The 13,311-nt window shown below is 37.5% G+C and overlaps 1 protein-coding gene across 1 annotated transcript in view; it reads left to right on the forward strand.

The window, feature by feature from the left end:
• CEP83 (centrosomal protein 83kDa) overlaps positions 1-13,311 on the forward strand; it is a 21,789-nt gene that overhangs the window by 4,545 nt on the left and 3,933 nt on the right. The window contains 7 exon segments of the mRNA XM_009321316.1: positions 2,497-2,748; positions 4,057-4,192; positions 7,368-7,478; positions 8,958-9,102; positions 9,237-9,386; positions 10,061-10,136; positions 11,272-11,429. Coding sequence (XP_009319591.1) covers positions 2,497-2,748; positions 4,057-4,192; positions 7,368-7,478; positions 8,958-9,102; positions 9,237-9,386; positions 10,061-10,136; positions 11,272-11,429 — 1,028 coding nt within the window.

Below are 13,311 nucleotides of genomic sequence, written 5' to 3' on the forward strand. Positions count from 1 at the left end.
GCTAGGCGGGTCACCTGGTCATAGAAGGAGATCAGGTTGGTCAAGCAGGACCTGCCTTCCATGAACCCGTGCTGGCTGGGCCTGATCCCCTGGTTGTCCTGCACATGCCTTGTGAGCACCCTCAAGATGACCTGCTCCATAATCTTCCCCGGCACCGAAGTCAGGCTGGCAGGCCTGTAGTTCCCCGGATCCTCCTTCTGGCCCTTCCTGTAGATGGGCGTCACATTGGCAAGCCTCCAGTCATCCGGGACCTCCCCCCTTAACCAGGACTGCTGATAAAACATCCTAATTCTTAAATGATGGCTTGGGCATGTCATGCAGTAAGTGTTTGAATCTCCTCATAAAAGGGATTTGGAGGGCTTTTGCCACAGAAATTGGCTTTGCTCCATAGAAATCACTGATGCAACTTCTAAAAGCACTGCTGCAGATCAGAGTTTGGGTTAGTCTCCAAATATCAAGTGAACTCTTACATGCCTTACTTTCTTACTCTTTTGCACCCGATACTACATTCAGCCCATGTAACTCATTTTGAAACACTAGAATCTATATATTTATAATATGTTTGTTACTTACAGTCTCAAGATCAGTTTGTACCTATCGTACTACCTTGTAACAGAAAGGTGGGGTTTGTTTTTTTTTTGCTTTATTTTCTGTCTGACAGGGCCAAATCATGTTGGCTGTCTTGAGTTACTAGCGGATTTGAGTTCTGTTGTGGTTATAGAATTGTGGAATCATAATGTAAGTTGGAAGAGACCTCCTTCTAGTCTAACATCCTGCTTAAAATATTGAAGGGTTGCTCGGGGCCATGTCCAGTTGAGTCTTGAACATCTGCGAGGATGGTGATTCCACAACTTTTCTGGGCAAACTATTCCGGTATTTAACCATCTTCACGGTAAACTTTTTTTCCTAATATCTAATTGGAATTTCACATGTTCTGACTTGTGTCCATTGCCTCTCTTCCCATCACCATACATCTCCGAGAAGAGATCTATCTTCTCTGTATCCTTTTGTCGTGTATACAGAGGAATAGTCTCCCCTGAGCCTTCTCTTCAAGCTGAAGAGGCGTAGTTCTTTCAGCCTGTCCTTATATGTCATGTTCTCCAACCCCCTGACCGTCTTGGTGGCCATCCACTGGACTTGCTCTGGTCTGTCATTATTCTTCGTGTACTGGATACAGACTCCAGAAGCTGTCTTACAGGCACTGGAAGGGGACAAAGGATCACTTCCCTGGATCTGCTAGCTATCCCTCTGCCAATCTGCCAGGATACAGTTGGTCGTCTTTGCTGCAAGGGTACTCTGCTCACTAATGTTCAACTTGTTGTCCACTAGGACCCCCAGATCCTTTTCCATGGAGCTGCTTCCTAGACAGTTGCCCCCAGCCTGTACTGTTGCATTGGGTTACTCCATCCCAGATGCATGACTTTGTTCTTGCTCTTGTTGAAAAGGTTCCAGTCAGCCCATTACTTCAGCCTGTCCAGATCCCTCTGAATAGCAGTTCTACTTTCCAGCACATTGACCATTTCCCCCCAGTTTGGTGTCACCCGCAAGCTTGCTGAAAGTGTACTCTATCCCATCATCCAGATCACTAATGAGGACATCAATCAGTATTGGACCCTGTACTGATTTCAGAAAGACCCCGCTAGTTACAGGCAGTCAGCTGGGCTTTGCACCACTGATCACTCTTTGAGCCTGGCAGCCCAGCCAGTTTTCCACCCATTTTATCATCCACTTACCCAGCCCATATCTCACCACTTTGGTGAGAGAAAAGACTATGGGAGACTGTATCAAAGGCCTTCTTAAAGTCAAGGTATATGAGATCCACTGCCCTCTCCTTGTCTGCAGTGCCAGTCACCTCTTTCTAGAAAGCAGAGAAGTAGGTCAGGCATGATTTGCCCGTGGTAAACCCTGCTTTCCATCACCTTGTCTTTCATGCATTTAGAAATGGCTTTTAAGAGGTTTTGCTTCATAACCTTCACAGAGACTGATGTGAAGCTGACTGTCCTGTAGTTATCTGGATCCTTCTTCTTGCTCTTCTTGATGATGGGTGTGCTGTCTGCCTCTTTCCAGTCATCAGGAACCTTCTCTGATCACCATGACTTTTCGAAGATGATAGAGAATAGCCTTGCGATGCTACTAGTGAGTTCCTTCAAAATGCTTGGATCCATTCCAAGGACTTGTGTGTCCAGTGGATTAAATGATCCCTAAGATTTTCTTCCTCTATTCTGGGTACTGCTTTACTCCCACAGAATGCTAGGGGGCTCAGGGACATCTGAGGCCCGAGGACGGGCCTTATCAGTAAAAACTGAAGCAAGAAAGGCATTGAAGAATGGGTCTGTTGATTTTCCTATTCTAAGAAAGAAAATAAATGTGAATGTAATTTCTCAATATTTTAAATGCACACTGCTGCTCTTTCCTGAATTGTCAACTGCTGTATTTGTTGCTGCCTGACACCTAACCAATATAAAAGCTTTTATTTTTCTGATTAACAACTATCAGATTGCAAGGCTGGATAAAGATAAAGAAGAACTCCATAATCAGCTGCTTAGTGTTGATCCCACGAGGGACAGTAAACGCGTGGAGGCACTCTGTAGAGAAAAGGCACAACTGTATCAGAAATTAAAAGGCTTAGAAGCAGAAGTAGCAGAACTAAGAGCAGAAAGAGACAATTGTGGTGTGCAAGCAGAAAATGTTCAAAGAGTACAAGTACGACAGTTAGCTGAGATGCAGGCCATGACAAGGTCTCTAGAGGTAAGATTTTTTTTTTTTTTTTTTAAATTTTGCCTCCTTGTAGAGTGTAGTGAGAATAACACTTGGCCTGATAGAACTGTCACTGAAGTCACTGATAATTTTGCCAATGACTCCACAATTTGAACTTGTACGTTTCAGATTTAAAAACAAATTGTAAGCACATTGTGAGTACTGCCAATTCAACTTTGGAAAGGTGGAGAGCTCAACTGAGAGATTGTGTTGAATGATCTCCTTTCTAAACATGCGAGTGCTATCCATCTTTGCAGTCAGTAAGATGCTCATGTCAGCACTTGTCACTTGGCTAGAGTTAGAAACTGATGACAATATGTTAATAATCTGCTACAGTAAATTTTTTGTTTTTTTCAGAAATGTCATATGATGCTCCGCTATTTCTTTAATCCTTTCCTCGTGTGTCGTCTTCTTTCTTGCCTACCTGTGTCTCTCCTTTCTCCAACACATTACTGCAATTGTTTAGTTCTTGGCTGTTGCTCTCCCTTAAAGAACCTTTAGCATTTCTGGCCTGTTGCATGTTTCCCAGGGTTCCACTGTATTCCTCATCTGTGGTCTTCAGTTCTCCTGTCGGTGCTTGCTATCTCTCTAGGTAGTGAGTCTTTCCATGTAGATTTCTCGCACAGTTGCAGCATACAGATGGATGGTTCATTTTCCTTTTTACTGTTATCAGTGCTGTATACCTTTGTTACAAAATGCTCTGATCACAACTTAAAAAGAAAAGTGCTGTAATATTCCTAATTTAGAAAACTTAAAAAAAAGTCCTGCTGGAAATAGGTGAGTTTGGAAAAAGGAAGGTGAAATCGTAGGTTAGATTACCTTTTTGATACTTAGTAAAGCTCAGGGTCTTGAGTCTATAATACTCACAGTAATTGCATTTTATTTCCTCTCCATGATGTTAATGCTTCAGTTAGTATAACTGCATAGGCCAACATATGACATCTTTTTCAGCGGCACTTACAGTCATACTGGTGTTTACAGCCCAGTAATTTACTGGTAGGAATACCTGCTGCCTCCTAACCGAGTCAGATTACCTCTGCCCCTTGTGAAGTAGGATTGAAAATGTGTGTGATTCTGTGCAGGCAGTGTTAGTAAAAAGAGTTGTGACTTTTGAATAAAATGCAAGACCATTGTTGTATTGGAACATATTGTTGAGCAAAGATAAATATTTATATATTATATTATTATATAATATAAAGGGTCAGTAATATCTGAAAGCCCAGGTCAATTGAACCTTTCAAGTGAATAGCAAGAGACAGCCCTGCTCCAAAAATCTTACAAATACCTCCTTTATTCAAGGCAGAAAAGAAGTCTGCTGAACTACAGATTGATCGAACTGAGAAAGAACTACGGATGAGTCATGAGCAAAACATTCTCTTAACTAGTAAACTTCACAAATCTGAACGAGAAGTCAATTCCTTAGCTGCTAAAGTAAGTGCTTTTATGGTATCTGAAATACATTTTTCATATCCTGTTATGTTTTTTTCTGCTTATATTTTACATTAAGAATAAAATAACAATGTCTTCTGCTGTGACTTAAAATAGGTTTGGAATTTTTTTTCCCCCAATTTCAGTTGAAAGATATAGAATATGTGACTTTACAGGAAAAACATCATCCCTAAAAGTATCTGTAAAGATTGAGGTTATGCTCTTTTTATTTAATATTCTAGATCTTTTTTCTAAACAGAACAGGGCTCAAAGACATGTCTTTATATTCATGTTTTTAGTACTCATGAAAACAGCCAGCCTTATGTGATGGAAACAAGCATTACTTTTTAATAGTGTGTAAAGTGCAATAGAGCTTTAAATTGATTTTTTTTTGTTTTTCTTTTTTTTTTTTTAAATGCAGCTATGGCTTCTGGAGGTCTTAAAAAGTATCCTCTGAATGGGCTATGTTAGCTACAGGAAGCAAGCTACATTGGAATCACTTGTGGAGATTTAAGTTATATTAGAAGCAGGATAGTCACATTAGCATAGCATTCTTCTTGGGCTAATGCCAACACAGCTTGTACAAAAACATTTCTGTACGGGACGGCATCATATCGTTTGAAGTAGATCATTGTCTTGTAACATGTTTGAGTATCTTAGTTGTTGGGTTGGCACCAGATCTTAGAAGTTTCGTTCTATGTTTGTATGCTTTTTTTTTTTTTGAGATCTTAGAGAAATTTCTAGAAAAATACTTAAGCAAAAAAAGATCAGAAGGCTTCTAGTTTAGGGAAAACCTGAAAGTGCTTAAGAAACTTGACGTCATTGTTTAGTATTTCAGCATAATTAGAGTAGTATGGATGCCAGATTCGGAGTTTTATCTGGTTGCAGTGACTCCTCAGTTACACAACTTAAAAAAGACAGATCCTTTATGCAATTCCATATGTGACTATTTCAATAAACAAGAAAAATCGAAACACTAGTAAACTGTTTTACCTTCAAATGTTGCAGAATTTACATTGCTTTATTTACACTGCTTTATTTACATTGCTTTATGTAAATTTAAGTTAGGATACTAGTCCTAATGAAATAGTTACTTGGGTAAATATTAGCTTCCTGCTGTTTCTTATTCCCTCCTTTCTGGAGAGAATACTGGGTAATAAATTTTTATCACATCTGTCAGTTCCTAGTAGCAAATTTAATCCCCTGTGTTTTCTTACCTTTCTGGAGAGGCTTTAGTTAGTTATGAACTAACTGTAAAGCCAGTAACTTTGGTCTTGTATATCTAGCTGAATGCAGAATTATTGTAAGCTCTCTGTTGTCTTAAAGCTATCCTGCATTTCTGAATATACTTTCAAAATAACACTGACATGCGCTTTGTATGGGTACAGCAGTTAATATTGTCATAATATGCCTCAAGAAAGATACAATACAGGAAGAAAACTTTGGCTTCTACCATAGTTGTTCTTTAACAATCTCAGATTTCATTCAAAACAGGCTTTACATGCACATTTATGCATGTGAAGTATTTCATTTTGGTCCTTAATCCAAAAAAGTTCTAATTTACCGTAAGAGCAGTATATACCTATACCAGTATTTAAAACCTCTTTATACAATGTGTCATACTTGTCTCACATGAATAATAAATGAGAGGGGAAAGCTTCTGTTAAAACATTCTTTAACCAATGGTCTATCAGAATATATAGAAGATTGTTACAGTCTTTACTTTTTGTATCAACTGGTGTTCTCTGCTCACCTCCAGAAGTAGGAGAAAATTAAAATGTTCAGTGGTGTTTCTTGAAGGGCGGAAAGTAGAAACTAATTTCTATACTAACCTCCACCCCCTTCTGCACCCACTCAAACTCACTCCTGAGCACAGGTGCATGCATTTGTCTTCTGGATTTTGTGCCTTAAAAAAGCCACCTTAAATCTTTACAAGTTGCCCTGAAATGTTCTCAACTTAGTATTTAAGCAACCAAATCCACCGTGCAGTTACTTAATAAGCTACTATGTCATTCTTAACCTTTTGCCACTTGTGTATGCTAGCAGGTTGTAATTACATTGTCATTGTGAATGGATTTTCATTATAAGTGCTTTCCTCTAGATATTTAATTCTCATTGACCATGTAATTACTGCGTACAAATGCCTAAACTATAGAAAGTTTCCATGCAAGCAGTAATTGTCTTTGATTTGATGTTCTTAAAGCTCGTGCTTTTATGAGGCCATTTGATGTAGATGTCACAGTTGTAGAGAAGTATTTGATTTAAAATGCACTTCAAAACTATGAAGACCTGGATTTTGAGAAAGTAGTGTAGCACTCCAGGAGGTCAGAGGGACTATAAGTAGTTACCAAATTGAAATTACTTGGGGGAGCAATTGATAATGTGGTTTTGCATATCACTGTTTTGTTTTACTTAGGGAGATTAAATTTATTTTAGCTTGACTCTGAGGGATCTTTAGTCAGAAGTGAAGTATGTGTAAACTGACACGCTAATGCTTGAGTTAGCGAGGCATCAGGGTCTTAGGCAATTTGGATCAGTGTCATAGCAAGATATTTCCAATGAGTAGTCTTTTCAGAAATACCCCCAAATTCAGAGGCTAGCTTGTAGAATGTGTAGTATTTACTCAGAAACCACGTTTTTACAGGCAATCCCGCGCATCTGTGCGTATATCACCAAGGCTTCTTAAAAGAGTAACTTTTCTACACTGTAGCTTGTAATAACTGGCTGGTTAACGATGAAATACATGTCAATAGTCAGACAGCCTGGTTCCTGGAATATATGTTGTGTTTGAGCACTTCAATTTTTTTAATCAGGGAATATATAAAACTTGCATTTCAAGATGACTGACAATTTATTCAATAATCTTCAGTGTGTGACTTGAGGAATTAATAAAAACCTGTAATAGCACTGATTATGATTTGGGGAATCAGATGATGTCAATAGCTTTAGTGTTACAGTATCTATACAATCACCATTAAAAATTATCTACGAGAGTGGATATTCTGGATTGGCTTCAGGAAAGCAGTGGATGAAAAAAAATATTTAAGTCATGTCTAAAATAAGCGTAGTCCATGATTATTTGGCAGATTTTCTTGTTAGCAAAGTATCACATGAAAAACTTACTGTAAAGCTGCAAATATATATATATATATTAGTTGTTTTTTTTTTTAATTCATAGGTAGAAGAACTTAAACATTCACATAAATTGGAAATAACAAATGTCAAACTGGAGGCAGCAAGAACAAAGAGTGAGGTAGAAAGAGAGAGAAACAAGATTCAAAGTGAAATGGATGGTAAAATGTGCAATTAATTTCTAATGATTTCTTTTGTAACTTCTAGTAAGAATACTACAATTATTTTTCCTCCAAACATTCCCCAGCAGCCTTCACCTTCTACTGCTGGTCTAGGTCATAGATGTGACAATTCATTTTGTATCTGAAATAACTGTGTTGTTTCACTTAGTCTACTAGGTTAAGAAGAACAGGTACAGAACAATTTTGCATTTATGTAAATTAGTGAATTTGTGACACAATTTGAGCATAATCTGTTTCAAATCATGTACTTCATATGGTTATTTTTTCTATTATTGCCAAATTCTAGAGTCTTTCACACTCTGCTTGAAACCTTAGCGTACCATAGGGCTTCAGTGGTTGTTTTGTTTTCTGATTCTGTGTCTGTGGAGTTGTTAACAGTTGGGTAAGGCTGCCGGGTGAAACAAAATACAATTTCTAGCTCATTCTTCGAAGAAAATAGGCAATGTTCTAAGCTACCTAACACAGCTGAGTGTGTAAGCAACTTGAAATAGCTTTCTAGAGTGAAAAGGTCAAAGCTTTCTAGTACTAGTTATGTGTTGATGATTTAAATCACTACACAGCTTTTAAGTGGACTGTCCTCACCGATTTGCCGTAACCCCAAAACAGTACCTTCGTCTTCCTGGAATGGTTGTTTCTGTTCACTTGCTTTAATATTAAGTTCTCTAAGAGCACCTAAAAAGTGGTGTTTCCTGTATCGACAATGCACTTACAGTATATTGTGAACTAAAAATGTTGGACCCTATGGAACATGAAACTAAATACAGGCAAGATTTAAGCTAACTTGAACTTGCTGCAAAATCCAGTTTGCATCACTGAATTAGCTAAATAACCAGGAGTCATTGTTGTAGCATGGTGGCTTATTTGCCAGTGAACACGGGTGTCTTGGTCACAAGTTTTTAATTTGCATCTTTTGTCCTTGCCTATAGAGTCATAATTTTAGAATTGCCTTATTTGGTAATAAGAGTGGATAAAAATGTGAGATTTGTTGTAGCCAGGTTACTATGGTTTCACTGGTAACCATTTACTGTTTACCATAAACTTTTCCATAAAAAGAAAATAACGAATTTTCTTGCTTGACCTTTTTGTAGCTATTGTGGAACACTTTTTTTTTTTTTTTTTTAATATCCAGACACAACTGCTTAGCAGAAATTGCTTTAGAGTTTAAATCTATAATAATATCAACTGTTTAATTACTTCTGTATGTTAAAATAATAAAACCTTGCAGACAGAGATTCCAGTGTAATGGTTACTCTTCAAAAGTTTTTGAAATGTTGCTGTTATACTAAGAAAGGCCATGTCTCTCCTGTTTTTCTTGGTTTTTTTCCCCATTCATTCATTCTATCATGTGAATTGTGTTTTTTAGCTCCCTTTTATCAATTTATAAAGTTATTTTAATACTGGATTTCATCAGGTTGATATCAGTAATGACATTTTAACTTCTTTTAATGTGTAATGCAGGATTGCTGTCAGACAAGGAAATTCTTAAGGCAGCTGTTGAACGTCATAAGGTGCTTTTAGTAGAAAAGGATCGGGAGCTAATTCGTAAAGTGCAAGCTGCCAAAGAGGAAGTTTTTGAAAAAATTGCAGCCTTACAGGATGAAAAGTATGTTTGTTGATTTACTGCTCAACTTCTAAAAGAGGAGTGTTTTGAGTAACTTTTAAAAATGTCATTCTTAGCAACTAGACACTTCTGGCATTTTGGCGTGATTCTTGTGTACCTGTTGAATAATGTCTCAGGTTAGAACTCGAGAACAGATTAGCTGATCTAGAGAAGATGAAACTGGAACAAAATACTTGGAGACAATCTGAAAAGGATCAGTATGAAGAGAAACTACGTGTTGTACAGTTGGCAGAAGAATCTAGCAAAAAGGAACTTCAGCGTTTGCGGTAGTGTGGCTTTTCTAACCTTAACACAAATTCCTCATTTTTTCTGCCCTGATTTCTTTACAGTAGTCAGTGTAGAAGTTTACTATTCATAGATACACAAATGTTCATTATGGTAAATTAAACAAAATTATCTTTTGCATTGTGTAAAAAGAAGGCAGAATTAAAATGGTGTTTTTTTTTTTAAAAAGAACATTTTTCATCCAACCCTCTAAAAATTATATTATTTTAATGAACATTTTTAAGACATAATTTTGCAGTACTCATGTTTGTTAAACTTGGGTCCATGGTGGCTGCTGGCATAGCCCCAGCGTTAGAGTAAACTATTGCTCTTTCCACAATGGCACCATATCAGCAGCTGGCAAACTGGGACCCTAATACATCTCTTTGAGTTAGTTATTATAGTTCTCAGTGAAGTTGTTTTACTATGGTATTTGTATGAAGGTCAGTATGACAAAATGAGCAAAAGTCATACTCCAAAAGCAAACAAATCAACATATTTCTTACTCCTATATGAATTCTAATAATCAATAAAAAATATTTTTAAGCATTGTTTAGTTAAATATTTATCAGCCCTTCAAATTATGCAATATATTCTATCGTCAGACTGATTTGTCCTAACTTCTAACATCTGTATTTTAATTAGATAAAAATAAGGATGTCTTATACAATTTTAGATTAAAAATTCAACAGCAAGCGATTCAGACAGAGGAATTGGAAGAAAAGAAACGTGAAAGTGCTGATCTGAAACAGGTAAGGTTTTATTGCATTGTAATGTTTTATGGAGAAATACAATCTTTCCTGCGGTTACCATGTCCAGCCTTTGAAGATTAGATTGAATTTTTGAGGCTTTCTTTTCCTGAGGGACAAAATGCATATAACAGATATTTAAAAGTGGAAGTGTTCAGAAATCAGTCATGCTTTCCTGGACCTTTATAGATGGATTACAGCTCTTTCCTTCATGCGTGTTGTGGGTACCAAGGATTTCAAAGCTGAATGTTTATAGACTGGTGTATTGAATACGTTTATGCACTATTTAACTGGAGATTCAGTTTCCATGGAGACTTATAAATTGTTTCTAGGTAATGCTTTGCATTTACACTGCATCTCTCATCTGAGGTTCTTCAAGTGCTTAACAGATGTTTCATAAATGAATAAACTAGTGTAAAGAGGTATATTTCTATTGCAGAGTGAATTGATGGCAGTGTTGAAAATAAAACCTAAATCTTTTAACTCCTGCTCGCCCATGATGTTATGTTTAGTAGGTAAGAACATAGCTGTGCATCCAAGTAGTCTGCAAGCTGTGTGCGCTTGAAGTTCAAGGCAATATTTGGTTTTCCTCCAGAAATCAGAAACTGGGGTATCTGAGTGTGCATGTGGTGAGAGGAAAAGGAAAGGGAATTCATCCTTTCTGTGTGCTGCTGGCTGCAGAGGTTGGACTTTTCAGACTCTATACTTCACTTGTTTTTGTGAACTGGTTTGGTACAGCCACTGCGGGCTGTAACGCATTGTGCATTATGAGAGGGAAGAGTCTGGGTAGCTCCACAGCTCAGCTACTAAATGTTGTGCGGTGCTCTAGTTCTGTTCAGCCCTGAGGCTTCATGTCGGATTTCTTAAGTTCTGGGGGACACATCAACAACTGAAGACTCCTGCCTCCCTTTCTCTTTCTCATTTTAACTACAATAGAAAACCTTCCTTGTCTAGTAGTGATTTACTGTAAAGCTTCCGGAGAAGCTTGTTGAGTAAGGAGAAAAGGAACAAATAAGAAAGGCTTATGAAAAGTTAATGCAGCCAGTTGGTGTTCTGCATTTTGCTCTACCTCAGTATCTCAAAATTAATTTAGTTAGTTGCATACCTTCTCAAATGGAAACATTTCATTTCTTTGTAGCAAATGCACGATATGCAACTCCAACTTGCCTCACTTGCTCAGTCAGAAAATAATTTACTGGAGTCTAATCAGAAGCTGAAGGAAATGATAGAAAGATTGAAACAAGAATGTCAACATGCAAGGACTCAGGCAGAAAAAGCTCAACTGGAAACAGAGAAGTAGGTTTTTTTTCTTCTTTTTGGCTTTACTTTTCATATTGCTTGTATTCCTTTCACTTGGATTGCTTACTACGGATTGCAGATTCTGAATAAAGTCTGAAATTAAAAACAAACAGGAACTATCGGACAGCTGTAAAAAATGGCTATACCTTCTGTTATGCAGTATGTATAAAAGCTTTGCTTGTGGTAACTTCAAAAATAGGAGTTTGTTTCCATTCATGTCTGTTACAATTCTTGACTAGTGAAATACACTATTTTTGTAAAATAAGATCCTATTTATATTGAAGAGAATGTCAAACTTATATTAGTTTAAGTGGATCCAGAGTTTCACACACAGTTCTTGTAAGAGTGTTTAAGCATTAAGGGTGAAAAAAGTGCTTAAGCATTGTATTATGCTTTGATAAGGTTTCAGGGACACAGTCTGTATATATGCGTATATACCTTTTTTTTTTTTTCCCCTCCCACTAGATCCTTTTAGGTGAGACGAGGCAAATAAAAGCTTATTGGATATCTTCTAGTTGCTCTCATCAAAATTAAAAATAATCACTTTCCTTTTTTGCACAAGCTTGACCACAAACAATGAAAATATGCTAATAAATGCTGAAGGAAACCAAATCTTGTTCAGAGCCCATACAGTAATGAACACGTTCCTGGAATTTAAAGATTAATTTGTCAGTTAGTCTGAAATGGATATTTAATATTTCCTAGACTAACAACCAAACACATGTCTAATTTGTACTGAATTATTGTGTGGTGGGTTTTTAAAAAAGTCAGCGTCCTAGATTAAATAGAAAACTTCCAAGAGGTATAATGTGGCATTTTTTTGTTTTAACTTTGCTACAAATTGGTACTGCAATTGCTGCTTTGTCATTAGTTCAAGTATTGCTTTTCAGTTTAACGTTTGAAGAAATTATTGCATCAGGACTGCAGAGTATGTTCAGTTGTCAGTAGCATGTTAAATACTTTGGATGATTACTTTAGGAAGGTGTATTCATATTTTGAGTGAGATTGTCACTGTTATTTGAGTGAGACCGTCAGTGTCATTTACATGTTTGTGGACCATAGACCAGTCAGGAGTAGGTTTTCCTGGGAAGGCAGTGGAAGGAACTTGGCAGTCCTCAGAGATCATTGTCTAAGTATGTACATAACGAGAGATGCACCAAGGCTGATACTGCAGAAATTAAGCGGCTTTGCAGCCTACCTGTAAGTCCTCCAGGTCTGTCCTACGGTTACCTGTTACACTGTTGGGACGTGTTTCTGTTCTTTTTCTGACTCTGTGGGTGATAGGGCTTCCTTCCTCAGTTCAGTAACTCTTACGAGCTTGAACTCCAAGAGTTAAGCTGCACCGAAGCAACTTGGCTTAAACAGGAAGTGAAATAAGGACCAAAAGATAAGAAAGCCCAAGATAAAAAGTTTCATATAAATAAAATAATGCCAGTTGAGCCATAAGTAGACGAAGGAGCTGCCTGCCTGGCTGTGTCAATCTTAGGCTTGGAAATGAAAATGTCAAGTGAGAAAAAGGGCTGAAGGCAAATTATGAGACTGATACGTATCAGAGATAAGCTCAAACAGGCACTTGTTAAGCATTTCAGGAACAGCGTTACTGGCATTTTAAAAAAAATCTCATGGCAATTTTAACCACTGTCTCAATGGAAATTCTTTTACTGTTAAGCAGTGCTTTTCGAGAAAGCTCTTTGGTTCCAGGGTAGTAGTAGTTACTTGCAGTCAACAGCAAGGTACAAACCACACTGGGTCTACTGAAAGAACTGTGATGGGTACCAAGTGGGCCAGGATCCTGATTCTGATATGAGAGTGGATGGCTCCCAATACTTCCACTGTGGGGAAGGGAAAGGCTGTTTGGTGAGAAATTTATGGAGATTCA

The sequence above is a fragment of the Pygoscelis adeliae genome, unplaced genomic scaffold (genome assembly GCF_000699105.1).
Source record: "Pygoscelis adeliae isolate BGI_AS28 unplaced genomic scaffold, ASM69910v1 Scaffold232, whole genome shotgun sequence".
NCBI classification, from domain to species: Eukaryota; Metazoa; Chordata; class Aves; order Sphenisciformes; family Spheniscidae; genus Pygoscelis; species Pygoscelis adeliae.